Source organism: Eleginops maclovinus, chromosome 24 (assembly GCF_036324505.1).
Source record: "Eleginops maclovinus isolate JMC-PN-2008 ecotype Puerto Natales chromosome 24, JC_Emac_rtc_rv5, whole genome shotgun sequence".
NCBI lineage: Eukaryota > Metazoa > Chordata > Actinopteri > Perciformes > Eleginopidae > Eleginops > Eleginops maclovinus.
In genome coordinates this window covers 63,987-91,451 of record NC_086372.1, presented here as the reverse complement: position 1 = coordinate 91,451, position 27,465 = coordinate 63,987, and the positions used below count along the sequence as shown (strand labels likewise).

Here is a 27,465-nt window from a genome sequence, read left to right as displayed (position 1 = left end):
GGTTCAGTGAGCTGCTGGACGAGCAGCAGCTCACACAGACTGGGTTCAGTGAGCTGCTGGACGAGCAGCACCTCACACAGACTGGGTTCAGTGAGGTGCTGGACGAGCAGCAGCTCACACAGACTGGGTTCCTATATTTTATATTTGAATGACTAAAGTCACTACTGGCACTTCAGTTTGACAATGGTTTACTCGGTTAGCATGATTAGCTTCTTAAGCCTAGGGTTAGGTGCTGATGGTTCTTTGGTACCCTAACAAATGAGTTTACAGATATTTAAGTGTTCCACGTGTTTCTACATTAAAAGAATATATGAAATTACAGGTGTTCTTGTACAATAAAGATATGATTTTACCACAGGTGGTGTGAACAGAACAGAGACAGGAAGTCGTAACACATATTATTTAATTGATGGAACGTAACACCTGTAACGGGAAGTGTCTTTGGCAGCAGGTTTTCAAAATAAAAACAGTGATTGAAGTTTATTCAAATGTTAGTTAAAAGAGGTGCAATTAAAAGCCAGCGCTGGTAATGTATCTGACAACATACATCAGGAGAACCTCCGGGCATTATCGCAAAAGAACCATAGAGGCCCCTTGTAGCCTGATAGAGGAACCCTAAGGGAATATTAAAGGGACCTTGTAGCCTGATAGAGGAACCCTAAGGGAATATTAAAGGGACCTTGTAGCCTGATAGAGGAACCCTAAGGGAATATTAAAGGGACCTTGTAGCCTGATAGAGGAACCCTAAGGGAATATTAAAGGGACCTTGTAGCCTGATAGAGGAACCCTAAGGGAATATTAAAGGGACCTTGTAGCCTGATAGAGGAACCCTAAGGGAATATTAAAGGGACCTTGTAGCCTGATAGAGGAACCCTAAGGGAATATTAAAGGGACCTTGTAGCCTGATAGAGGAACCCTAAGGGAATATTAAAGGGACCTTGTAGCCTGATAGAGGAACCCTAAGGGAATATTAAAGGAACCTTGTAGCCTGATAGAGGAACCCTAAGGGAATATTAAAGGGACCTTGTAGCCTGATAGAGGAACCCTAAGGGAATATTAAAGGGACCTTGTAGCCTGATAGAGGAACCCTAAGGGAATATTAAAGGAACCTTGTAGCCTGATAGAGGAACCCTAAGGGAATATTAAAGGAACCTTGTAGCCTGATAGAGGAACCCTAAGGGAATATTAAAGGGACCTTGTAGCCTGATAGAGGAACCCTAAGGGAATATTAAAGGGACCTTGTAGCCTGATAGAGGAACCCTAAGGGAATATTAAAGGGACCTTGTAGCCTGATAGAGGAACCCTAAGGGAATATTAAAGGGACCTTGTAGCCTGATAGAGGAACCCTAAGGGAATATTAAAGGAACCTTGTAGCCTGATAGAGGAACCCTAAGGGAATATTAAAGGGACCTTGTAGCCTGATAGAGGAACCCTAAGGGAATATTAAAGGGACCTTGTAGCCTGATAGAGGAACCCTAAGGGAATATTAAAGGAACCTTGTAGCCTGATAGAGGAACCCTAAGGGAATATTAAAGGGACCTTGTAGCCTGATAGAGGAACCCTAAGGGAATATTAAAGGGACCTTGTAGCCTGATAGAGGAACCCTAAGGGAATATTAAAGGGACCTTGTAGCCTGATAGAGGAACCCTAAGGGAATATTAAAGGGACCTTGTAGCCTGATAGAGGAACCCTAAGGGAATATTAAAGGGACCTTGTAGCCTGATAGAGGAACCCTAAGGGAATATTAAAGGGACCTTGTAGCCTGATAGAGGAACCCTAAGGGAATATTAAAGGGACCTTGTAGCCTGATAGAGGAACCCTAAGGGAATATTAAAGGGACCTTGTAGCCTGATAGAGGAACCCTAAGGGAATATTTAAGGGACCTTGTAGCCTGATAGAGGAACCCTAAGGGAATATTAAAGGAACCTTGTAGCCTGATAGAGGAACCCTAAGGGAATATTAAAGGGACCTTGTAGCCTGATAGAGGAACCCTAAGGGAATATTAAAGGGACCTTGTAGCCTGATAGAGGAACCCTAAGGGAATATTAAAGGGACCTTGTAGCCTGATAGAGGAACCCTAAGGGAATATTAAAGGGACCTTGTAGCCTGATAGAGGAACCCTAAGGGAATATTAAAGGGACCTTGTAGCCTGATAGAGGAACCCTAAGGGAATATTAAAGGGACCTTGTAGCCTGATAGAGGAACCCTAAGGGAATATTAAAGGGACCTTGTAGCCTGATAGAGGAACCCTAAGGGAATATTAAAGGGACCTTGTAGCCTGATAGAGGAACCCTAAGGGAATATTAAAGGGACCTTGTAGCCTGATAGAGGAACCCTAAGGGAATATTAAAGGGACCTTGTAGCCTGATAGAGGAACCCTAAGGGAATATTAAAGGGACCGTGTAGCCTGATAGAGGAACCCTAAGGGAATATTAAAGGGACCTTGTAGCCTGATAGAGGAACCCTAAGGGAATATTAAAGGGACCTTGTAGCCTGATAGAGGAACCCTAAGGGAATATTAAAGGGACCGTGTAGCCTGATAGAGGAACCCTAAGAAAATGTTTAGTGAGGAATCTGATAAACTTCGGAAGAACCTCTCAAAACCTGAGGCAACGCTAATGGGAATGTTGGAGAACATGGGGAACCTCAAAGGAATCCTGGGGGAATGTTGTTCAGATGGTCTTTAAAGACTCTGGAGGAAACTCAGGGGAACATTAGAGGAACCAAAATAACAGTTCTCGGATCAGCTGTAGAACTTAATATAAAAACGCATTCAAACATTTTTTGTTTAGTTAGTGAAATCTGAACGTGTAGGAGGGTTCAGGTTCCTGTGCAATATGAATATATCTGTGAAGCTTAAACAATAAAGACCATAAACACCCCTTAAACATGGAGACTTTACTCCTGGTTCTCCTCCTGGGGCAGAGTGGAGGACAAAGCGTAATTCTGACCGACTCCCTCAGAAACCACAGAAACATCCACATCCTCCATCACCTCCTCTACGTTCTCCATCACTTCTTCTACGTTCTCCATCACTTCTTCTACGTTTTCCATCATCTTCTCTACATTCTCTACATTCTCCATCACCTCTATGTTCTCCACCTCCACCAGCTCTTCCTCTTTTGCCTCTTCCTCCTCTTTTTCCTCCTTCTCCTCTTCATCCTGTTTCTCCTCTTTCTCCCCCGGTTCCTCCGGACTCAGCTGGGCGTGGACCTCAGTGAAGGAAACCTCGTTGAAGGGAACCTGGATGTCAGGGATCTGCAGGTCAGAGACGTCAATGACGGCCTCCTCCTGCAGGGCGTCGGGGTGCCGAGAGTCTGAGCTGCTGCGAGGCTGAAACAGAAACAGAGGTGAGAATCACAGTCATAGAACCTCTGGAGAACCTATTTGAACCTCTGAGAGAAACTTAGTGGAACCTCTGGAGAACTTATTTGAACCTCTGAGAGAAACTTAGTGGAACCTCTGGAGAACCTATTTGAACCTCTGAGAGAAACTTAGTGGAACCTCTGGAGAACTTATTTGAACCTCTGAGAGAAACTTAGTGGAACCTCTGGAGAACTTATTTGAACCTCTGAGAGAAACTTAGTGGAACCTCTGGAGAACCTATTTGAACCTCTGAGAGAAACTTAGTGGAACCTCTGGAGAACCTATTTGAACCTCTGAGAGAAACTTAGTGGAACCTCTGGAGAACTTATTTGAACCTCTGAGAGAAACTTAGTGGAACCTCTGGAGAACTTGTTTGAACCTCTGAGAGAAACTTAGTGGAACCTCTGGAGAACTTATTTGAACCTCTGAGAGAAACTTAGTGGAACCTCTGGAGAACTTGTTTGAACCTCTGAGAGAAACTTAGTGGAACCTCTGGAGAACTTATTTGAACCTCTGAGAGAAACTTAGTGGAACCTCTGGAGAACTTATTTGAACCTCTGAGAGAAACTTAGTGGAACCTCTGGAGAACCTATTTGAACCTCTGAGAGAAACTTAGTGGAACCTCTGGAGAACCTATTTGAACCTCTGAGAGAAACTTAGTGGAACCTCTGGAGAACCTATTTGAACCTCTGAGAGAAACTTAGTGGAACCTCTGGAGAACCTATTTGAACCTCTGAGAGAAACTTAGTGGAACCTCTGGAGAACCTATTTGAACCTCTGAGAGAAACTTAGTGGAACCTCTGGAGAACTTATTTGAACCTCTGAGAGAAACTTAGTGGAACCTCTGGAGAACTTATTTGAACCTCTGAGAGAAACTTAGTGGAACCTCTGGAGAACCTATTTGAACCTCTGAGAGAAACTTAGTGGAACCTCTGGAGAACCTATTTGAACCTCTGAGAGAAACTTAGTGGAACCTCTGGAGAACCTATTTGAACCTCTGAGAGAATCTTAGTGGAACCTCTGGAGAACTTATTTGAACCTCTGAGAGAAACTTAGTGGAACCTCTGGAGAACCTATTTGAACCTCTGAGAGAATCTTAGTGGAACCTCTAAGAGAAACTTAGTGGAACCTCTGAGAATCTTAGTGGAACCTCTGAGAATCTTAGTGGAACCTCTGAGAAACTTAGTGGAACCTCTGAAAGAATCTTAGTGGAACCTCTGAGAGAAACTTAGTGGAACCTCTGAGAATCTTAGTGGAACCTCTGAGAAACTTAGAGGAACCTCTGAGAAACTTAGTGGAACCTCTGAGAAAACTTAGTGGAACCTCTTAGAAAACTTAGTGGAACCTCTAAGAGAAACTTAGTGGAACCTCTGAGAAGCTTAGTGGAACCTCTTAGAAAACTTAGTGGAACCTCTGAGAAACTTAGTGGAACCTCTGAGAGAAACTTAGTGGAACATCTGAGAATCTTACTGGAACCTCTGAGAATCTTAGTGGAACCTCGGAGAATCTTAGTGGAACCTCTGAGAAACTTAGTGGAACCTCTGGGAATGTTACTGGAACCTCTTAGAAACTTAGTGGAACCGCTGAGAAACTTAGTGGAACCTCAGAGAAACTTAGTGGAACCTCTGAGAGAAACTTAGTGGAACCTCTGAGAGAAACTTAGTGGAACCGCTGAGAAACTTAGTGGAACCTCTGAGAAAACTTAATGGAACCTCTGAGAACCTTAGTGGAACCTCTGGGAATCTTAGTGGAACCTCTAAGAGAAACTTTGTAGAACCTCAGGAGAACCTTAGTGTAACCTCAGAGGAAATTAGTGGAACCTCAGAGAACCTTAGTGGAACCTCTAAGAGAAACTTAGCGGAACCTCAGGAGAACCTTGTCGTATCCTCTATGAGATCCTTAGTGTTACCTCAGGAGAACCTTAGCTGAAACTTTAAAGAACATATTACCTTCCTGATGCTGAAGGTCAGAGGTGAGACCTTCAGGCTGGAGGTTTTCTGTTTGATCTTCTCTCGCTGTTCCTGAGAAACAATCTTTGTTCCAATCTTGGTCATCTTCTTCTCAATGTTCTGCCTGGAGAACGCCTTCTTTAGACTGTCCACCTGCAGAGAGAGAACTTTACTGTAGTAAAATAAGTATTAATGTATTAGCAGCACATGTTCCATAAATTGCCCAACAACAACAACTGTTGAAAACAATATGAGGTTCTAAAGGAAGAGCGGAACACGCTGAGGATCTGTATTGCTGACCTGTACTGAGTATCAGTGTTGAATAAAACCAGTTTCTAAACACCTGTCTATCTGTCTGTCTGTCTGAAGACCTGTCTCACCTTCTTCAGACTGGATCTCTTCAGTTTCTCTGCTCTGGATTTCTCCATGTTCTCCAGGTCTTGAGGCCACGCCTCCTCCTCCTCTAGCTCTGCCTCCAGCCCTTCATCCTCGTCAGATGATAGGTCGATGGTGGAGAGCCCGCCCTCCTGGGAACGGTTACCATCGACTCCCTCTGTCGGCTCCTCCCCCTCCTCCAGGATCTCATCCCGAGGGAATGGGGGGGGATCCTTCAGGTAGACCGAGGACGGGATCTCATTCTCCTCCTGTGAACAGAGGTACCGCAACGAGGGTTTAAAGGAACCTTAGCCAGGGTTAAAGGAAACTCAACTCCGGTTAAAGGAACCTTAGCCAAGGTTAAAGGAACCTCAACTCCGGTTAAAGGTGTAGTTACCGTTGACCCTCCCCTTTAACGGTGTAGTTACGTTGACTCCTCCCCTTTAACGGTGTAGTTACGTTGACTCCTCCCCTTTAACGGTGTAGTACCGTTGACCCTCCCCTTTAACGGTGTAGTTACGTTGACTCCTCCCCTTTAACGGTGTAGTTACCGTTGACCCTCCCGTTTAACGGTGTAGTTACGTTGACCCTCCCCTTTAACGGTGTAGTACCGTTGACCCTCCCCTTTAACGGTGTAGTTACGTTGACTCCTCCCCTTTAACGGTGTAGTTACCGTTGACCCTCCCCTTTAACGGTGTAGTTACCGTTGACCCTCCCGTTTAACGGTGTAGTTACGTTGACTCCTCCCCTTTAACGGTGTAGTACCGTTGACCCTCCCCTTTAACGGTGTAGTTACGTTGACTCCTCCCCTTTAACGGTGTAGTTACCGTTGACCCTCCCGTTTAACGGTGTAGTTACCGTTGACCCTCCCCTTTAACGGTGTAGTTACCGTTGACCCTCCCGTTTAACGGTGTAGTTTACGTTGACTCCTCCCCTTTAACGGTGTAGTTACCGTTGACCCTCCCCTTTAACGGTGTAGTTACGTTGACTCCTCCCCTTTAACGGTGTAGTTACCGTTGACCCTCCCCTTTAACGGTGTAGTTACGTTGACTCCTTCCCTTTAACGGTGTAGTTACCGTTGACCCTCCCGTTTAACGGTGTAGTTACGTTGACTCCTCCCCTTTAACGGTGTAGTTACCGTTGACCCTCCCCTTTAACGGTGTAGTTACGTTGACTCCTCCCCTTTAACGGTGTAGTTACCGTTGACCCTCCCCTTTAACGGTGTAGTTACGTTGACTCCTTCCCTTTAACGGTGTAGTTACCGTTGACCCTCCCCTTTAACGGTGTAGTAACGTTGACTCTCCCCTTTAAAGGAACCTTAGCCAAGGTTAAAGGAACCTCAACTCTGGTGAAAGGAACCTCAACTCAGTTTAAAGGAACCTCAACTCCGGTTAAAGGAACCTCAACTCTGGTGAAAGGAACCTTTGCCAAGGTTTAAGGAACCTCAACTCAGGTTAAAGGAACCTTAGCCAAGGTTAACGGAACCTCAGTGTGAGTTTAAAGGAACTTCAGTGTGAATTTTAAGGAACCTTCAGGCGTACTTAAGATAACATTTGTGGAACTTTGGAATCCAGAATGCAAGATAAAGTCAACTAGAGAATTAATGTGAAAATGTTTTGGGACCAACATTAGAACCTTGGAGAACCCTAGGTGGAACATGAAGGAATATTTCGTCCATTATTATCGTCTTTGATTCCTTTTAACAGAAGCAGGATGAGCCGTTCCGTCATTCAGCAGACAGAGTTCTCTTAGAGAACCAGGGGTTAATCCCTGAAGAATGCTGGGTATTTTAGGGAGGGAATGTTTAGTGTTGGTGAGACACACAAGACACACGAGACACACAAGACACACACACACACACACACACACACACACACACACACACACACACACACACACACACACACACACACACACAGATCAGCTGACTCTATGACCTGTCACAGCTCCCTCTGCGGTAACCATGACAATCAGAAAACAGGACGAGTGCTGCCTTCCTGCTGCAACTCATGACCAAATATGTCCATGGACCGAGAGCCCTGTAACACAGAGAGCTGACCGCCCCCCCCCCCCCTCTTACCTGGAAGATGAGCACCTTGAACTGGTTCCTGTTGACCAGGTGGGCATGGTTAGCCTCCAGCTTCCTCACCTGCACACCCTGACGCTCCATCTTATCCCTCACCTGCAGACACACAGATACACATCTAACAGTGTACAATAACCCCCCTCTGGCTGGCAGACTACTCTCTGCTTGGTAGCCTCTCTTGTGAACTGGACATAACATGCACACCTTTACACTCAACATTGTACATTTACTTTATACTTATTTAATATTCAATTTCATTGCATTATTGTACATTTGCACATTTCTCATCTTTATTTTTAGTTGTAATGATTTGTTCTTTGTTTTGCTTCTTTTTGTATTTCGCTGCTGCAACAAAAAACACGTATTTCTGATTCTGTGAGACACACAGAGAGACACATAGGTGAGAGACAGAGACACACAGGTGAGACAGCAGAAGGTGTGTTTAAGCTGTATAAGAGATGTGTTTAACATGTATATTACAGGTGCGTCTCCATGGTTACCTCCTTCATGGTGACGGAGAGCTTGCGGCTCTTGTCCAGCAGTTTGCTGACAGTGTTGGATGTATGGCTGTGGCTCTTGGACAGTTTGGTCATATCTGCCTGGATCCCCCGGACCACGCCCTCCATCTCCACCTGGTGCACCTGCAGCAAATATCCGGTACCAACCAATCAGAGACCAGAGCATCAGGGACCAGACAGCAACAAATCAGGGACCAGACAGCAACAAATCAGGGACCAGACAATAACCAGAGCATCAGGGACCAGACAACCAATAAAGTACCAGTAACCAACGACAATCCCCTTTAACGGTGTAGTTACGTTGACTCCTCCCCTTTAATGGTGTAGTTACCGCTGACCCTCCCCTTTAACGGTGTAGTTACGTTGACTCCTCCCCTTTAATGGTGTAGTTACCGCTGACCCTCCCCTTTAACGGTGTAGTTACGTTGACTCCTCCCGTTTAACGGTGTAGTTACGTTGACTCCTCCCCTTTAACGGTGTAGTTACTGCTGACCCTCCCCTTTAACGGTGTAGTTACGTTGACTCCTCCCCTTTAATGGTGTAGTTACCGCTGACCCTCCCCTTTAACGGTGTAGTTACGTTGACTCCTCCCCTTTAATGGTGTAGTTACGTTGACTACTCCCCTTTAACGGTGTAGTTACATTGACTCCTCCCCTTTAATGGTGTAGTTACGTTGGCTCCTCCCCTTTAACGGTGTAGTTATCATTGACTCCTCCCCTTTAATGGTGTAGTTACGTTGACTCCTCCCGTTTAACGGTGTAGTTACGTTGACTCCTCCCCTTTTATGGTGTAGTTACCGTTGACCCGCCCCTTTAATGGTGTAGTAACGTTGACCCTCCCCTTTAACGGTGTAGTTACCGTTGACTACTCCCCTTTAACGGTGTAGTTACGTTGACTCTCCCCTTTAATGGTGTAGTTACCGTTGACCCTCCCCTTTAACGGTGTAGTTACGTTGACTCCTCCCCTTTAACGGTGTAGTAACGTTGACCCTCCCCTTTAACGATGTAGTTACCGTTGACTCATCCCCTTTAACGGTGTAGTTACGTTGACTCCTCCCCTTTAACGGTGTAGTTACGTTGACTCCTCCCCTTTAACGGTGTAGTTACCGTTGACTCCTCCCCTTTAACGATGTAGTTACCGTTGACTCCTCCCCTTTCACGGTGTAGTTACCGTTGACTCCTCCCCTTTAACGATGTAGTTACGTTGACTCCTCCCCTTTCACGGTGTAGTTACCATTGACTCCTCCCCTTTAACGGTGTAGTTACCGTTGACCCTCCCCTTTAACGGTGTAGTTACGTTGACTCCTCCCCTTTAATGGTGTAGTTACCATTGACCCTCCCGTTTAACGGTGTAGTTACGTTGACTCATCCCCTTTAACGGTGTAGTTACCGTTGACTCCTCCCCTTTAACGATGTAGTTACCGTTGACCCTCCCCTTTAACGGTGTAGTTACGTTGACTCCTCCCCTTTAACGGTGTAGTTACCGTTGACTCCTCCCCTTTAGCGATGTAGTTACCGTTGACTCCTCCCCTTTCACGGTGTTGTTACGTTGACTCCTCCCTTTAACGGTGTAGTAACGTTGACCCTCCCGTTTAACGGTGTAGTTACGTTGACTCATCCTCTTTAACGGTGTAGTTACCGTTGACTCCTCCCCTTTAACGATGTAGTTATCGTTGACTCCTCCCCTTTAACGATGTAGTTATCGTTGACTCCACCCGTTTAACGGTGTAGTTACGTTGACTCCTCCCCTTTCACGGTGTAGGACTCCTCCCCTTTAACGATGTAGTTACGTTGATTCCTCCCCTTTAACGGTGTAGGACTCCTCCCATTTAATGGTGTAGTTACTGTTGACAACCAGTTTATATGGGGATCAGTTCTAAGACGCTATGAAGAGAAAGCTAATTTAAATATAATAATCTCTCTGTGTTCGGAGCGCCTCCAAAGGTTAGTGTGAATCCGACCAACATGTGAGGAGTCCTCTGACAGGAGCGGGTTCATGAGGCCAACATGTGAGGAGTCCTTTAACAGGAGCGGGTTCATGAGACCAACATGTGAGGAGTCCTTTAACAGGAGCGGGTTCATCAGACCAACATGTGAGGAGTCCTCTAACAGGAGCGGGTTCATCAGACCAACATGTGAGGAGTCCTCTGACAGGAGCGGGTTCATCAGACCAACATGTGAGGAGTCCTCTAACAGGAGCGGGTTCATCAGACCAACATGTGAGGAGTCCTCTGACAGGAGCGGGTTCATCAGACCAACATGTGAGGAGTCCTCTGACAGGAGCGGGTTCATCAGACCAACATGTGAGGAGTCCTCTGACAGGAGCGGGTTCATCAGACCAACATGTGAGGAGTCCTCTGACAGGAGCGGGTTCATCAGACCAACATGTGAGGAGTCCTCTGACAGGAGCGGGTTCATCAGACCAACATGTGAGGAGTCCTCTGACAGGAGCGGGTTCATCAGACCAACATGTGAGGAGTCCTCTGACAGGAGCGGGTTCATCAGACCAACATGTGAGGAATGCAGCATTGCAGCATCTGCAGGGCGTCACCTGACCTCCAACAGAAACACATCTGAACCAAGGAACAGGTACCAGACGCAAAAACACAGCTGAACGACGGAACAGGTACCAGACGCACAAACACAGCTGAACGACGGAACAGGTACCAGACGCACAAACACAGCTGAACGACGGAACAGGTACCAGACGCACAAACACAGCTGAACGACGGAACCGGTACCAGACCGACAAACACATAACAACCCAGGGAGAGGTCCCGGATCCACAAACACATTTGAACCCAGGAACAGGTCCCAGACCCACAAACACAGCTGAACCCAGACCTCCAACAGAAACACTTCTGTTAGACCTGTAGACCTCCTATAGACCTGAACCCAGAGCGTGAACAGGGCTCTTTGAGTCCGGATGAATATGGTTTCCTCTCTCATTTCCTGCAGGCTGGGAGAGTCTCAGGAACCCTTCACACGTCACACTGCTCTGCATGTTTTCTGTGCTGGGTTTTTTCTGGGTGGGGTTTGGTGTGTAAAGTTTAAATCTGCAGTTTTCTGGGTGGGGTCTGGTGCAGAAAGTTTCCCTGTCTTTAGTTTAGTGCCCCCCCCCCCCCCCTCACCTCCATTTTGTTCTGGTTCTCCTGCACGGCATCCAGCATGTTGACCAGTTTGTCAAGCAGCGTGAGGACGGTGATGGCGTTCACCGGACCCTGAACCAACGCCTCGGGGTCCAGCCCGGCCAGGGGCCCGGGGGAGGATTCCAGCCCAGCCAGGGGTCCTGGGTCCATGCTGGGGGGGGGCAGCAGCTCCTGGCTCTGGTGGGTCTCTGTGGTCACCATGACGGTTTGAGAGAGACTGACTGATCTGGGTGTGTGTGTGTGTGTGTAAGTGTATGTGTGTGCTGCTCTCTGATTGGCCGCTCAGAGGAAACTTTCCTGTCCACACCTTTAACCCTTTACCTCCGCCACAGCAGCTTTACTGCTCCTGCTGCGTTAGTGAACCTGAGTCTCCGTATGTATCCGGTAACAGCAGGACTCTCTAAGTTACATAGTATAAATAAATAAAGTAAGGCTGATAAAGTGTTGAAGCAGGAAGTCAGTTTAGAGGAGCATAAAGGGTTAACTCTGCTGCCGCCTGGGGGTGGGGGGATAACCATGACGACGGGCGGGTCTGTTTGTGTGTGGGGAGGGGGGGGATCCTTCCAGATGACTTCACCTCACAAACATGAGACTCAGAGAGACTCCGTCAGACACCAACCTCCCCTTTCCATCCAGATCCACCCCCCCCCCCCCCCTTCCTGCAGCTCCACCAGAGCGCAGAGAAACGGAGATTTTACAGATTTGTAGTCACTGTGCGCTGTTGTTGTTGTTGTTGATGTTGTGGTTGTTTGTTACTGTGGGCTTATGTTATTTGACATTTACGTGTTTAAAAATGAGGTTTTATTTTCTAATGTCTTTGTCTTACTTATTATTATTGTACATCTCAGAAACCTGAGTATTTCATAATAAAACCCGTATTCTTATTCATATATATTCATATAATATATCCGTCATTACTTTGATCAGAAACTCGAAACAGTCCTTCACCGCCAGAGGGCGCTGCCTCGGTCTGCGCGGGTTATAGAAGAGTAGAAGAAGAAGCAGTGGGTCATGTGATCTGCAGCTTGTTGTTGATCAGCTGACTGCTGCTGCTTCTTATATGAATTTAAACCATTAATCATCTTCATTCATCTTTAATCTAAACCCGGAGACATGTCCTTCATCACCGCCAACTGGAACCCGCTGGGAGAGGCTTTCTACCGGTCAGTTTGTACTGGTTTATAATGGTTTACCTCTCTGGAGCTGTTAGCTTGAGTAGCTGCTCACCATGCTAACTCGAGCGCAACATGTTTACATTGAATCCTTCATTAATGTAACACTTATTAATCCCAGTTTAAGATATACTTTATTAATCCCAGTTTAAGATATACTTTATTAATCCCAGTTTAAGATATACTTTATTAATCCCAGTTTAAGATATACTTTATTAATCCCAGTTTAAGATATACTTTATTAATCCCAGTTTAAGATATACTTTATTAATCCCAGTTTAAGATATACTTTATTAATCCCAGTTTAAGATATACTTTATTAATCCCAGTTTAAGATATACTTTATTAATCCCAGTTTAAAATATACTTTATTAATCCCAGTTTAAGATATACTTTATTAATCCCAGTTTAAAATATACTTTATTAATCCCAGTTTAAGATATACTTTATTAATCCCAGTTTAAAATATACTTTATTAATCCCAGTTTAAGATATACTTTATTAATCCCAGTTTAAGATATACTTTATTAATCCCAGTTTAAAATATACTTTATTAATCCCAGTTTAAGATATACTTTATTAATCCCAGTTTAAGATATACTTTATTAATCCCAGTTTAAGATATACTTTATTAATCCCAGTTTAAAATATACTTTATTAATCCCAGTTTAAGTTATACTTTATTAATCCCAGTTTAAAATATACTTTATTAATCCCAGTTTAAGATATACTTTATTAATCCCAGTTTAAGATATACTTTATTAATCCCAGTTTAAGATATACTTTATTAATCCCAGTTTAAATTATACTTTATTAATCCCAGTTTAAAATATACTTTATTAATCCCAGTTTAAGATATACTTTATTAATCCCAGTTTAAAATATACTTTATTAATCCCAGTTTAAGATATACTTTATTAATCCCAGTTTAAAATATACTTTATTAATCCCAGTTTAAGTTATACTTTATTAATCCCAGTTTAAGTTATACTTTATTAATCCCAGTTTAAAATATACTTTATTAATCCCAGTTTAAATTATACTTTATTAATCCCAGTTTAAGTTATACTTTATTAATCCCAGTTTAAGTTATACTTTATTAATCCCAGTTTAAGTTATACTTTATTAATCCCAGTTTAAATTATACTTTATTAATCCCAGTTTAAAATATACTTTATTAATCCCAGTTTAAAATATACTTTATTAATCCCAGTTTAAATTATACTTTATTAATCCCAGTTTAAAATATACTTTATTAATCCCAGTTTAAGTTATACTTTATTAATCCCAGTTTAAAATATACTTTATTAATCCCAGTTTAAGATATACTTTATTAATCCCAGTTTAAGATATACTTTATTAATCCCAGTTTAAGATATACTTTATTAATCCCAGTTTAAATTATACTTTATTAATCCCAGTTTAAGATATACTTTATTAATCCCAGTTTAAAATATACTTTATTAATCCCAGTTTAAGATATACTTTATTAATCCCAGTTTAACATATACTTTATTAATCCCAGTTTAAAATATACTTTATTAATCCCAGTTTAAGATATACTTTATTAATCCCAGTTTAAGATATACTTTATTAATCCCAGTTTAAGATATACTTTATTAATCCCAGTTTAAGTTATACTTTATTAATCCCAGTTTAAGATATACTTTATTAATCCCAGTTTAAAATATACTTTATTAATCCCAGTTTAAAATATACTTTATTAATCTCAGTTTAAAATATACTTTATTAATCCCAGTTTAAGATATACTTTATTAATCCCAGTTTAAGATATACTTTATTAATCCCAGTTTAAGTTATACTTTATTAATCCCAGTTTAAGATATACTTTATTAATCCCAGTTTAAAATATACTTTATTAATCCCAGTTTAAGATATACTTTATTAATCCCAGTTTAAGATATACTTTATTAATCCCAGTTTAAGATATACTTTATTAATCCCAGTTTAAAATATACTTTATTAATCTCAGTTTAAAATATACTTTATTAATCCCAGTTTAAGTTATACTTTATTAATCCCAGTTTAAGATATACTTTATTAATCCCAGTTTAAAATATACTTTATTAATCCCAGTTTAAGATATACTTTATTAATCCCAGTTTAAGATATACTTTATTAATCCCAGTTTAAGATATACTTTATTAATCCCAGTTTAAATTATACTTTATTAATCCCAGTTTAAGATATACTTTATTAATCCCAGTTTAAAATATACTTTATTAATCCCAGTTTAAGATATACTTTATTAATCCCAGTTTAACATATACTTTATTAATCCCAGTTTAAAATATACTTTATTAATCCCAGTTTAAGATATACTTTATTAATCCCAGTTTAAGATATACTTTATTAATCCCAGTTTAAGATATACTTTATTAATCCCAGTTTAAGTTATACTTTATTAATCCCAGTTTAAGATATACTTTATTAATCCCAGTTTAAAATATACTTTATTAATCCCAGTTTAAAATATACTTTATTAATCTCAGTTTAAAATATACTTTATTAATCCCAGTTTAAGATATACTTTATTAATCCCAGTTTAAGATATACTTTATTAATCCCAGTTTAAGTTATACTTTATTAATCCCAGTTTAAGATATACTTTATTAATCCCAGTTTAAAATATACTTTATTAATCCCAGTTTAAGATATACTTTATTAATCCCAGTTTAAGATATACTTTATTAATCCCAGTTTAAGATATACTTTATTAATCCCAGTTTAAAATATACTTTATTAATCTCAGTTTAAAATATACTTTATTAATCCCAGTTTAAGTTATACTTTATTAATCCCAGTTTAAGATATACTTTATTAATCCCAGTTTAAAATATACTTTATTAATCCCAGTTTAAAATATACTTTATTAATCCCAGTTTAAAATATACTTTATTAATCCCAGTTTAAGATATACTTTATTAATCCCAGTTTAAGATATACTTTATTAATCCCAGTTTAAAATATACTTTATTAATCCCAGTTTAAGATATACTTTATTAATCCCAGTTTAAAATATACTTTATTAATCTCAGTTTAAAATATACTTTATTAATCCCAGTTTAAGATATACTTTATTAATCCCAGTTTAAATTATACTTTATTAATCCCAGTTTAAAATATACTTTATTAATCCCAGTTTAAGTTATACTTTATTAATCCCAGTTTAAAATATACTTTATTAATCCCAGTTTAAGATATACTTTATTAATCCCAGTTTAAGATATACTTTATTAATCCCAGTTTAAGATATACTTTATTAATCCCAGTTTAAGTTATACTTTATTAATCCCAGTTTAAGATATACTTTATTAATCCCAGTTTAAGATATACTGTATTAATCCCAGTTTAAAATATACTTTATTAATCCCAGTTTAAGATATACTTTATTAATCCCAGTTTAAGTTATACTTTATTAATCCCAGTTTAAGATATACTTTATTAATCCCAGTTTAAGATATACTGTATTAATCCCAGTTTAAAATATACTTTATTAATCCCAGTTTAAGATATACTTTATTAATCCCAATTAAAAGTGTGTGTGTGTGTGTGTGTGTGTGTGTGTGTGTGTGTGTGTGTGTGTGTGTGTGTGTGTGTAGTAAGACGGAGCTGTATGAGATGTCCTGGTCTCTGAGGGATGGACTCAGAGACAGTCTGGTGGCTGCAGCCCCGTATGGAGGACCTATAGGTAACACACACACACACACACACACACACACACACACACACACACACACACACACACACACACACACACAATACACACATACCAAACTCTCTCGCTACCTGTCTTCTCAGCTCTCCTCAGAGAACCTCACAGACGTTCCCCGAGTTCTCGTCCTCAGCTGGAGATTTATTCTGCGTCAGGAGTCTCCATCGCCAGCTTCCCGGTAAACATCTGTCTCTCTCTCTCCTGTCCGTCTCTCTCCTGTCTGTCTCTCTCGTGTCTGTATCTCTATTGTCTCTCACCTGTCTCTATTCTGTCCATCTCTCTCTCTCTCCTGTCCCTCTCTTACCGGTCCCTCTCTTACCGGTCCCTCTCTTACCGGTCCCTCTCTTCTGTCTGTCTCTCTCCTGTCTGTCTCTCTCCTGTCCGTCTCTCTCCTGTCCGTCTCTCTTGTGTCTGTATCTCTCTTGTCTATCTCTCTATTGTCTCTCACCTGTCTCTATTCTGTCCGTCTCTCTCTCTCTCCTGTCCCTCTCTTACCGGTCCCTCTCTTCTGTCTGTCTCCCACCTGTCTCTCGCCTGTCCGTCTCTCGCCTGTCCGTCTCTCTCCTGTCCACCTCTCTCCTGTCTGTCTCTCTCGTGTCTGTATTTCTCTTGTCTGTCTCTCTATTGTCTCTCACCTGTCTCTATTCTGTCCGTCTCTCTCTCTCTCCTGTCCCTCTCTTACCGGTCCCTCTCTTCTGTCTGTCTCTCACCTGTCTCTCTCCTGTCCGTCTCTCTCTTTCTCCTGTCACTCTCTTACCGGTCCCTCTCTTCTGTCTGTCTCTCACCTGTCTCTCTCCTGTCCGTCTCTCTCTCTCTCTCCTGTCCCTCTCTTACCGGTCCCTCTCTCCTGTCCGTCTCTCTCCTGTCCGTCTCTCTCCTGTCCGTCTCTCTCCTGTCTGTCTCTCTCGTGTCTCTCTCTCTCCTGTCCCTCTCTTACCGGTCCCTCTCTTCTGTCTGTCTCTCACCTGTCTCTCTCGTGTCTGTCTCTCTGTCTCTCTGTCTCCAGTGGAAGAGTGGTCCAGTGGTCCAGGTGGGCTGGACGGTGAGTGATGAGCTGCTGCTGGTTCAGGAGGACGGATCAGTTCTGATCTACGATATCTTCGGGACCTTCAAGAGACACTTCAGCATGGGACAGGTAACCAGCTTTAACTAGTCCATATGTAGTCTTTAAGAAGTCCTTAACAATCATTTAACTAACCCTTAACAATCCTTTAACTAGTCCTTAACAATCCTTTAACTAACCCTTAACAATCCTTTAACTAGTTCTTAACAATCCTTTAACTAGTCCTTAACAATCCTTTAACTAGTCCTTAACAATCCTTTAACTAGTCCTTAACAATCCTTTAACTAGTCCTTAACAATCATTTAACTAGTCCTTAACAATCCTTTAACTAGTCCTTAACAATCCTTTAAGAAGTCCTTAACAATCATTTAACTAGTCCTTAACAATCCTTTAACTAGTCCTTAACAATCCTTTAACTAACCCTTAACAATCCTTTAACTAGTTCTTAACAATCCTTTAACTAGTCCTTAACAATCCTTTAACTAGTCCTTAACAATCGTTTAACTAGTCCTTAACAATCCTTGAACTAACCCTTAACAATCCTTTAACTAGTCCTTAACAATCCTTATACTAGTTGTTAACAATCCTTTAACTACTCCTTAACAATCCTTTAACTAGTTCTTAACAATCCTTTAACTGGTCCTTAACAATCCTTTAACTAGTCCTTAACAATCGTTTAACTAGTCCTTAACAATCCTTGAACTAACCCTTAACAATCCTTTAACTAGTCCTTAACAATCCTTATACTAGTTGTTAACAATCCTTTAACTACTCCTTAACAATCCTTTAACTAGTCCTTAACAATCCTTTAACTAGTCCTTAACAATCCTTTAACTAGTCCTAACAATCCTTTAACTAGTCCTTAACAATCCTTGAACTAACCCTTAACAATCCTTTAACTGGTCCTTAACAATCCTTTAACTAGTCCTTAACAATCCTTTAACTAACCCTTAACAATCCTTTAACTAGTCCTAACAATCCTTTAACTAGTCCTTAACAATCCTTTAACTAACCCTTAACAATCCTTTAACTAGTCCTAACAATCCTTTAATTAGTTCTTAACAATCCTTTAACTAACCCTTAACAATCCTTTAACTAGTCCTTAACAATCCTTTAACTAGTCCTTAACAATCGTTTAACTAGTCCTTAACAATCCTTTAACTAACCCTTAACAATCCTTTAACTAGTCCTAACAATCCTTTAACTAGCCCTTAACAATCCTTTAACTAGTCCTTAACAATCCTTTAACTAGTCCTTAACAATCCTTTAACTAGCCCTTAACAATCCTTTAACTAGTCCTTAACAATCCTTTAACTAGTCCTTAACAATCCTTTAACTAGTCCTTAACAATCCTTTAACTAGCCCTTAACAATCCTTTAACTAGTCCTTAACAATCCTTTAACTAGTCCTTAACAATCCTTTGACTAGTCCTTAACAATCCTTTAACTAGCCCTTAACAATCCTTTAACTAGTCCTTAACAATCCTTTAACTAGTCCTTAACAATCCTTTGACTAGCCCTTAACAATCCTTTAACTAGTCCTTAACAATCCTTTAACTAGTCCTTAACAATCGTTTAACTAGTCCTTAACAATCCTTGAACTAACCCTTAACAATCCTTTAACTAGTCCTTAACAATCCTTTAACTAGTCCTTAACAATCCTTATACTAGTTGTTAACAATCCTTTAACTAGTCCTAACAATCCTTTAACTAGTCCTTAACAATCCTTAAACTAACCCTTAACAATCCTTTAACTAGTCCTTAACAATCCTTTAACTGGTCCTTAACAATCCTTTAACTAGTCCTTAACAATCCTTTGACTAGTCCTTAACAATCCTTTAACTAGTCCTTAACAATCCTTTAACTAACCCTTAACAATCCTTTAACTAGTCCTTAACAATCCTTTAACTAACCCTTAACAATCTTTTAACTAGTCCTTAACAATCCTTTAACTAGTCCTAACAATCCTTTAACTAGTCCTTAACAATCCTTTAACTAGTCCTTGACAATCCTTTAACTAACCCTTAACAATCCTTTAACTAGTCCTTAACAATCCTTTAACTAACCCTTAACAATCCTTTAACTAGTCCTTAACAATCCTTTAACTAGTCCTTAACAATCATTTAACTAATCCTTAACAATCCTTTAACTAGTCCTTAACAATCCTTTAACTAACCCTTAACAATCCTTTAACTAGTCCTTAACAATCCTTTAACTGGTCCTTCACAATCTTCCTTTAACTAGTCCTTAACAATCCTTTAACTAGTCCTTAACAATCCTTTAACTAATCCTTAACAATCCTTTAACTAGTCCTTAACAATCTTCCTTTAACTAGTCCTTAACAATCCTTTAACTAGTCCTTAACAATCCTTTAACTAACCCTTAACAATCCTTTAACTAACCCTTAACAATCCTTTAACTAATCCTTAACAATCCTTTAACTAATCCTTAACAATCCTTTAACTGGTCCTTAATGAGCCCTTAACAATCCTTTAACTAATCCTTAACAATCCTTTAACTAGTCCTTAACAATCCTTTAACTGGTCCTTAATGAGCCCTTAACTAGTCCTTAACAATCCTTTAACTGGTCCTTAATGAGCCCTTAACAATCCTTTAACTGGTCCTTAACAATCCTTTAACTGGTCCTTAACTAGCCCTTAACAATCCTTTAACTGGTCCTTAACAATCCTTTAACTGGTCCTTAATGAGCCCTTAACAATCCTTTAACTGGTCCTTAATGAGCCCTTAACAATCCTTTAACTGGTCCTTAATGAGCCCTTAACAATCCTTTAACTAGCCCTTAATGAGCCCTTAACAATCCTTTAACTGGTCCTTAACAATCCTTTAACTAATCCTTAACAATCCTTTAACTGGTCCTTAATGAGCCCTTAACAATCCTTTAACTAGTCCTTAATGAGCCCTTAACAATCATTTAACTGGTCCTTAATGAGCCCTTAACAATCCTTTAACTGGTCCTTAACAATCCTTTAACTAATCCTTAACAATCCTTTAACTGGTCCTTAATGAGCCCTTAAAAATCCTTTAACTAGTCCTAACAATCCTTTAACTAGTCCTTAACAATCCTTTGACTAGTCCTTAACAATCCTTTAACTAATCCTTAACAATCCTTTAACTAGTCCTTAACAATCCTTTAACTAGTCCTTAACAATCCTTTAACTGGTCCTTAATGAGCCCTTAACAATCCTTTAACTAGTCCTTAATGAGCCCTTAAAAATCCTTTAACTAGTCCTTAACAATCCTTTGACTAGTCCTTAACAATCCTTTAACTAATCCTTAACAATCCTTTAACTAGTCCTTAACAATCCTTTAACTAGTCCTTAACAATCCTTTAACTGGTCCTTAATGAGCCCTTAAAAATCCTTTAACTAGTCCTAACAATCCTTTAACTAGTCCTTAACAATCCTTTGACTAGTCCTTAACAATCCTTTAACTAATCCTTAACAATCCTTTAACTAGTCCTTAACAATCCTTTAACTAGTCCTTAACAATCCTTTAACTAACCCTTAACAATCCTTTAACTAGTCCTTAACAATCCTTTAACTAACCCTTAACAATCCTTTAACTAGTCCTTAACAATCCTTTAACTAGTCCTTAACAATCCTTTAACTAACCCTTAACAATCCTTTAACTAGTCCTTAACAATCCTTTAACTAACCCTTAACAATCCTTTAACTAGTCCTTAACAATCCTTTAACTAGTCCTTAACAATCCTTTAACTAGTCCTTAACAATCCTTTAACTAGTCCTTAACAATCCTTTAACTAGTCCTTAACAATCCTTTAACTGGTCCTTAACAATCTTCCTTTAACTGGTCCTTAACAATCCTTTAACTGGTCCTTAACAATCTTCCTTTAACTAGTCCTTAACAATCCTTTAACTAGTCCTTAACAATCCTTTAACTAATCCTTAACAATCCTTTAACTAGTCCTTAACAATCTTCCTTTAACTAGTCCTTTACAATCCTTTAACTAACCCTTAACAATCCTTTAACTAACCCTTAACAATCCTTTAACTAACCCTTAACAATCCTTTAACTAGTCCTTAACAATCCTTTAACTAATCCTTAACAATCCTTTAACTAGTCCTTAACAATCCTTTAACTGGTCCTTAACAATCCTTTAACTAATCCTTAACAATCCTTTAACTAGTCCTTAACAATCCTTTAACTGGTCCTTAATGAGCCCTTAACAATCCTTTAACTGGTCCTTAATGAGCCCTTAACAATCCTTTAACTGGTCCTTAACAATCCTTTAACTGGTCCTTAACAATCCTTTAACTAGTCCTTAATGAGCCCTTAACAATCCTTTAACTGGTCCTTAATGAGCCCTTAACAATCCTTTAACTAGTCCTTAATGAGCCCTTAACAATCCTTTAACTGGTCCTTAACAATCCTTTAACTAATCCTTAACAATCCTTTAACTAGTCCTTAATGAGCCCTTAACAATCCTTTAACTAGTCCTTAATGAGCCCTTAACAATCCTTTAACTAGCCCTTAACGGGCCTTTAATCAATGGCCTAATCATGGGAGGGTTTATTACAGGAGGCGGGGCTTAAGGGAAACTGGGCTTCTCTGTAAGCAGTGAGCCGGAGGATTCAGGTACTTTCTGAATCTACAGTACAGAGCCTCCTGCTCGATCCAGTTCTCTCATGGTCCTACCTGTCTTTCTCTGTAAACGGGAAGTGGTTCAGTCTCAGGTGTGCCTGTCTTTCTGTAAATGGGAAGTGGTTCAGTCTGAGGTGTGCCTGTCTTTCTGTAAATGGGAAGTGGTTCAGTCTGAGGTGTGCCTGTCTCTCTCTGTAAACAGGAAGTGGTTCAGTCTGAGGTGTGCCTGTCTCTCTCTGTAAACGGGAAGTGGTTCAGTCTCAGGTGTGCCTGTCTCTCTCTGTAAACGGGAAGTGGTTCAGTCTCAGGTGTGCCTGTCTCTCTCTGTAAACGGGAAGTGGTTCAGTCTCAGGTGTGCCTGTCTCTCTCTGTAAACGGGAAGTGGTTCAGTCTCAGGTGTGCCTGTCTCTCTCTGTAAACGGGAAGTGGTTCAGTCTCAGGTGTGCCTGTCTCTCTGTAAATGGGAAGTGGTTCAGTCTGAGGTGTGCCTGTCTCTCTCTTTAAACAGGAAGTGGTTCAGTCTGAGGTGTGCCTGTCTCTCTGTAAACAGGAAGTGGTTCAGTCTGAGGTGTGCCTGTCTCTCTGTAAACAGGAAGTGGTTCAGTCTCAGGTGTGCCTGTGTTTCTCTGTAAACGGGAAGTGGTTCAGTCTCAGGTGTGCCTGTCTCTCTGTAAACAGGAAGTGGTTCAGTCTCAGGTGTGCCTGTCTCTCTCTGTAAACAGGAAGTGGTTCAGTCTGAGGTGTGCCAGTCTCTCTGTAAACAGGAAGTGGTTCAGTCTCAGGTGTGCCTGTCTCTCTGTAAACAGGAAGTGGTTCAGTCTGAGGTGTGCCTGTCTCTCTCTGTAAACAGGAAGTGGTTCAGTCTGAGGTGTGCCTGTCTCTCTCTGTAAACAGGAAGTGGTTCAGTCTGAGGTGTGCCTGTCTCTCTCTGTAAACAGGAAGTGGTTCAGTCTGAGGTGTGCCTGTCTCTCTGTAAACAGGAAGTGGTTCAGTCTCAGGTGTGCCTGTGTTTCTCTGTAAACGGGAAGTGGTTCAGTCTCAGGTGTGCCTGTCTCTCTCTGTAAACAGGAAGTGGTTCAGTCCCAGGTGTGCCTGTCTCTCTCTGTAAACAGGAAGTGGTTCAGTCTGAGGTGTGCCTGTCTCTCTGTAAACAGGAAGTGGTTCAGTCTGAGGTGTGCCTGTCTCTCTGTAAACAGGAAGTGGTTCAGTCTGAGGTGTGCCTTTCTCTCTCTTTAAACAGGAAGTGGTTCAGTCTGAGGTGTGCCTGTCTCTCTGTAAACAGGAAGTGGTTCAGTCTGAGGTGTGCCTGTCTCTCTCTGTAAACAGGAAGTGGTTCAGTCTGAGGTGTGCCTGTCTCTCTCTGTAAACAGGAAGTGGTTCAGTCTGAGGTGTGCCTGTCTCTCTGTAAACAGGAAGTGGTTCAGTCTCAGGTGTGCCTGTCTTTCTCTGTAAATGGGAAGTGGTTCAGTCTCAGGTGTGCCTGTCTCTCTCTGTAAACAGGAAGTGGTTCAGTCCCAGGTGTGCCCGTCTCTCTCTGTAAACAGGAAGTGGTTCAGTCTCAGGTGTGCCTGTCTTTCTCTGTAAACGGGAAGTGGTTCAGTCTCAGGTGTGCCTGTCTCTCTCTGTAAACAGGAAGTGGTTCAGTCCCAGGTGTGCCTGTCTCTCTGTAAACAGGAAGTGGTTCAGTCTGAGGTGTGCCTGTCTTTCTCTGTAAACGGGAAGTGGTTCAGTCTCAGGTGTGCCTGTCTCTCTCTGTAAACAGGAAGTGGTTCAGTCCCAGGTGTGCCTGTCTCTCTCTGTAAACAGGAAGTGGTTCAGTCCCAGGTGTGCCTGTCTCTCTCTGTAAACAGGAAGTGGTTCAGTCTCAGGTGTGCCAGTCTCTCTGTAAACAGGAAGTGGTTCAGTCTCAGGTGTGCCTGTCTCTCTGTAAACAGGAAGTGGTTCAGTCTCAGGTGTGCCTGTCTTTCTCTGTAAACGGGAAGTGGTTCAGTCTCAGGTGTGCCAGTCTCTCTGTAAACAGGAAGTGGTTCAGTCTGAGGTGTGCCTGTCTCTCTCTGTAAACAGTAAGTGGTTCAGTCTGAGGTGTGCCTGTCTCTCTCTTTAAACAGGAAGTGGTTCAGTCTGAGGTGTGCCTGTCTCTCTCTTTAAACAGGAAGTGGTTCAGTCTCAGGTGTGCCTGTCTCTCTCTGTAAACAGGAAGTGGTTCAGTCTGAGGTGTGCCTGTCTCTCTCTTTAAACAGGAAGTGGTTCAGTCTGAGGTGTGCCTGTCTCTCTCTGTAAACAGGAAGTGGTTCAGTCTGAGGTGTGCCTGTCTCTCTGTAAACAGGAAGTGGTTCAGTCTGAGGTGTGCCTGTCTCTCTCTGTAAACAGGAAGTGGTTCAGTCTGAGGTGTGCCTGTCTCTCTCTGTAAACAGGAAGTGGTTCAGTCTGAGGTGTGCCTATGTTTCTCTGTAAACAGGAAGTGGTTCAGTCTGAGGTGTGCCTGTCTCTCTCTGTAAACAGGAAGTGGTTCAGTCTGAGGTGTGCCTGTCTCTCTCTGTAAACAGGAAGTGGTTCAGTCTGAGGTGTGCCTGTCTCTCTCTGTAAACAGGAAGTGGTTCAGTCTGAGGTGTGCCTGTCTCTCTCTGTAAACAGGAAGTGGTTCAGTCTGAGGTGTGCCTGTCTCTCTGTAAACAGGAAGTGGTTCAGTCTGAGGTGTGCCTGTCTCTCTCTGTAAACAGGAAGTGGTTCAGTCTGAGGTGTGCCTGTCTCTCTCTTTAAACAGGAAGTGGTTCAGTCTGAGGTGTGCCTGTCTCTCTGTAAACAGGAAGTGGTTCAGTCTCAGGTGTGCCTGTCTCTCTCTGTAAACAGGAAGTGGTTCAGTCTCAGGTGTGCCTGTCTCTCTGTAAACAGGAAGTGGTTCAGTCTCAGGTGTGCCTGTGTTTCTCTGTAAACAGGAAGTGGTTCAGTCTGAGGTGTGTGTGTGTCTCTCTCTTTGTAAACAGGAAGTGGTTCAGTCTCAGGTGTTGGAGGCCCAGGTGTTCCACTCTCCTTATGGAACAGGGGTTGCCATAGTAACGGGTTCCTCACGATTCACCTTGGCGACCAACATCGACGATCTGAAGCTCCGGAGGTTACCTGAGGTCCCAGGTGAAGGTCCACCCTTCTCTCTGTCTAGTCTTTCTGTCCGTCTGTGGGTCCTTCCGTCTGTCTGTGGTTCTGTCTCTCTCTCTCTCACCTGTTTCTCTCTCACCTGTCTGTCTGCAGGTCTCCAGGGTAAGCCAATCTGCTGGCTGGTTCTGACTCAGGACCGGCAGACTAAAGTCCTGCTGTCTACCGGACCTGATCTCTACATCCTGGACAACACGTCCTGCACCGCTGTGGTAAGACAGAGAGTCAGAGACACAGACAGGTACACAGACAGGTGAGACATGTCACTCACTACCTGTTTGTCTCTCTCAGAGTCCCCCAGGTCTGTGTCCTCAGGCTGGCAGCATTGTCCACATGTCCGTCTCCTTCAGCTACAAATACCTGGCTCTGTTAACAGACACCGGACACCTGTGGACAGGCCCCTCCCACCTGCAGGTAAGCGACCAATCTGAGGGTGATTTACAGGCGATGAGAGGGCAGGCCTGTGTGGATGATTGACAGTTGATGAGGGGGCGGGCTCTGTGTGGGTGATTGACTGGTGGTGAGAGGGTTGGGTCTGTGTGGGTAATTGACAAGTGATTCTGTGTCTGCAGGACAAACTGAATGAAGTGGACACCAAGAACACAAAGCCCCCCCAACAGATGGTCTGGTACGTACTTGTCTGCCTACCTGTCTGTCCTCTTACCTGTCTAACCTGTCTAACCCTCTGTACCGGTCTCTACCTGTCTCTACCTGTACAGGTGTCGCAGGCCGAAGAGTCAGCAGCCGTCTGTGGTTCTGCTGTGGGACAAACTGCTGATGGTGGTTGGAGTCTGTCAGGACAACATCCAGTATCCTTTAGACCACTTCAGACAAGAACCACAAACCAGTTTGAACTCTACCCTATTAGGCTTCTCCTGGACCTTGTTAGGGTCCTCTCGGAGCTCGTAAAGCTTCTTGTTAATGGTTCTCTGGTTGTCCGCTGTGAGCCTTGACCTCTGACCCAGGTTCCCGATCGAGGAACCCTGTGTTCTTGTGGGTGAACTGGACGGGGTCCGGATCCTCAGCTCCTCTCAGCAGGATCTTCTTCAGGAGGTTCCTCTGGTCTGTCAGGAGATCTTCAAGATCGCCTCAATGGCTCCTGGAGCCCTGCTGCTGGAGGCCCACCGGGAGTACCAGGTGAAACCTGTCTGTCTGGCATCCTGTCTGTCCGACTTCCTATCTGACTCCCTGTCTGTCTTCCTGTCTGTCTCTCTGTGTAGAAGTCTAGTCAGAAGGCTGATGAGTACCTGAGGGAGATAAAGGAGCAAAGCATGCTGGGAGAAGCAGTCCGCCAATGTGTGGAGGCAGCAGGACATGAGTATGACTCCAACACCCAGAAGGACTTGCTCAGGGTGAGTTCTCTCTTCAGGTTCTGAGGTGGTACCCAGATGTGTATTGTTGTTCTCTAGTAGAACCCTGTTTGTTGTGTGTTATTGTTCTATGTTGTTGTTCTCTATTGTTGTTATATGTTGTAGGCGGCGTCCTTTGGGAAGTGCTTCCTGACGGACTTCAGTCCCGACCCGTTTGTTCTGACCTGCAGAGAGCTGAGGGTTCTGAACTCAGTGAGAGAGAGCAGCGTAGGTCTGCCTCTCACCCACACTCAGTATCCTCTAACACAGGGCACCATGGGAAGTGAAGTCTGTTACCTATAGTTATCCGCACTGACAGTGCATCATGGGACATGTAGTGCAGTCTGTTACCTGTAGTGATGTCATCACGTAATGCAATGTGATCCTTGATGTCTGACCTCAGATTCAAACAGATGACTCAACAGGTGCTCATCGACAGGTGAGTCCAACCTGTCTGTTTTTCTTATCTGTCTGTCTCTAGCTGTCAGTCTTAGACCTGTCTCTCTTACCTGTGTGTCTCTCAGGTTGGTGTACAGACAGTTTTACCCGATAGCGATAGAGATCTGTCGGTACCTGAAGATTCCAGATTACCAAGGAGTCAGCCGAGTCCTGAAACACTGGGCTTCCTGCAAGGTAACCTGTCTCACCTGTCTCCCCTCTCTTACCTGTCTCCCCTCACTCAACTCTCTCACTGTCTCACCTCTCTCACCTGTACAGGTGCAGCAGAAGGACCTGACGGATGAGGCGATTGCCCGGGCGGTGTGTGTGAAGGTGGGAGACTCACCTGGTGTCTCTTACTCTCACATCGCAGCTAAAGCCTACGAGTGTGGACGCACCGAGCTTGCCATCAAGGTGAGTCATTTCACGTCCACACACCTGTGTATATATCTATATTCAAAGTATGTACAAGTACACATATACAGGTGTGCTT

At 42.4% G+C, this 27,465-nt stretch overlaps 2 protein-coding genes across 3 annotated transcripts in view; one reads left to right on the top strand and one right to left on the bottom strand.

Moving 5' to 3' along the window:
• Positions 1–386: 386 nt before the first annotated feature.
• On the bottom strand, positions 387–11,687 carry cavin2b (caveolae associated protein 2b). Of its 2 annotated transcripts, XM_063877449.1 has the most exons (6): positions 11,425–11,684; positions 8,277–8,417; positions 7,771–7,872; positions 5,696–5,959; positions 5,316–5,468; positions 387–3,333 (listed from the first exon to the last, which is right to left on the bottom strand). In XM_063877449.1, the coding sequence occupies exons 1-6, from the start codon at positions 11,641–11,643 to the stop codon at positions 2,899–2,901; spliced, it is 1,314 nt and encodes a 437-aa protein (XP_063733519.1). In that variant the 5' UTR covers positions 11,644–11,684; the 3' UTR covers positions 387–2,898. The 2 variants fall into 2 exon arrangements, with proteins under 2 accessions (XP_063733519.1, XP_063733520.1); XM_063877450.1 differs by lacking the exon at positions 8,277–8,417 and having other exon boundaries at positions 11,425–11,687.
• A 733-nt stretch (positions 11,688–12,420) lies between these two features.
• vps16 (VPS16 core subunit of CORVET and HOPS complexes) overlaps positions 12,421–27,465 on the top strand; it is a 29,851-nt gene continuing 14,806 nt past the window's right edge. Inside the window, exons 1-15 of the mRNA XM_063877445.1 lie at positions 12,421–12,605; positions 16,238–16,326; positions 16,437–16,528; positions 17,357–17,485; positions 25,020–25,164; positions 25,282–25,397; positions 25,477–25,599; positions 25,758–25,813; positions 25,905–25,994; positions 26,151–26,322; positions 26,406–26,537; positions 26,661–26,788; positions 26,938–26,973; positions 27,059–27,167; positions 27,252–27,386. Of these exons, the coding sequence (XP_063733515.1) occupies positions 12,556–12,605; positions 16,238–16,326; positions 16,437–16,528; positions 17,357–17,485; positions 25,020–25,164; positions 25,282–25,397; positions 25,477–25,599; positions 25,758–25,813; positions 25,905–25,994; positions 26,151–26,322; positions 26,406–26,537; positions 26,661–26,788; positions 26,938–26,973; positions 27,059–27,167; positions 27,252–27,386 (1,602 nt within the window). The 5' untranslated portion in view covers positions 12,421–12,555. The remainder of the gene's footprint in view (positions 12,606–16,237; positions 16,327–16,436; positions 16,529–17,356; positions 17,486–25,019; positions 25,165–25,281; positions 25,398–25,476; positions 25,600–25,757; positions 25,814–25,904; positions 25,995–26,150; positions 26,323–26,405; positions 26,538–26,660; positions 26,789–26,937; positions 26,974–27,058; positions 27,168–27,251; positions 27,387–27,465) is intronic.

What these genes read in the sequence shown, in the direction of transcription:
- cavin2b (XM_063877449.1), bottom strand. Translation starts at nt 11,643, where the DNA reads ATGGTGACCACAGAGACCCACCAGAGCCAGGAGCTGCTGCCCCCCCCC. An exon ending in AGAGATCCAGTCTGAAGAAG is followed by an intron (nt 5,469 to 5,695) that starts GTGAGACAGGTC and finishes CTCTCTCTGCAG; the next exon opens with GTGGACAGTCTAAAGAAGGC. An exon ending in TGACCTTCAGCATCAGGAAG is followed by an intron (nt 3,334 to 5,315) that starts GTAATATGTTCT and finishes TTTCTGTTTCAG; the next exon opens with CCTCGCAGCAGCTCAGACTC.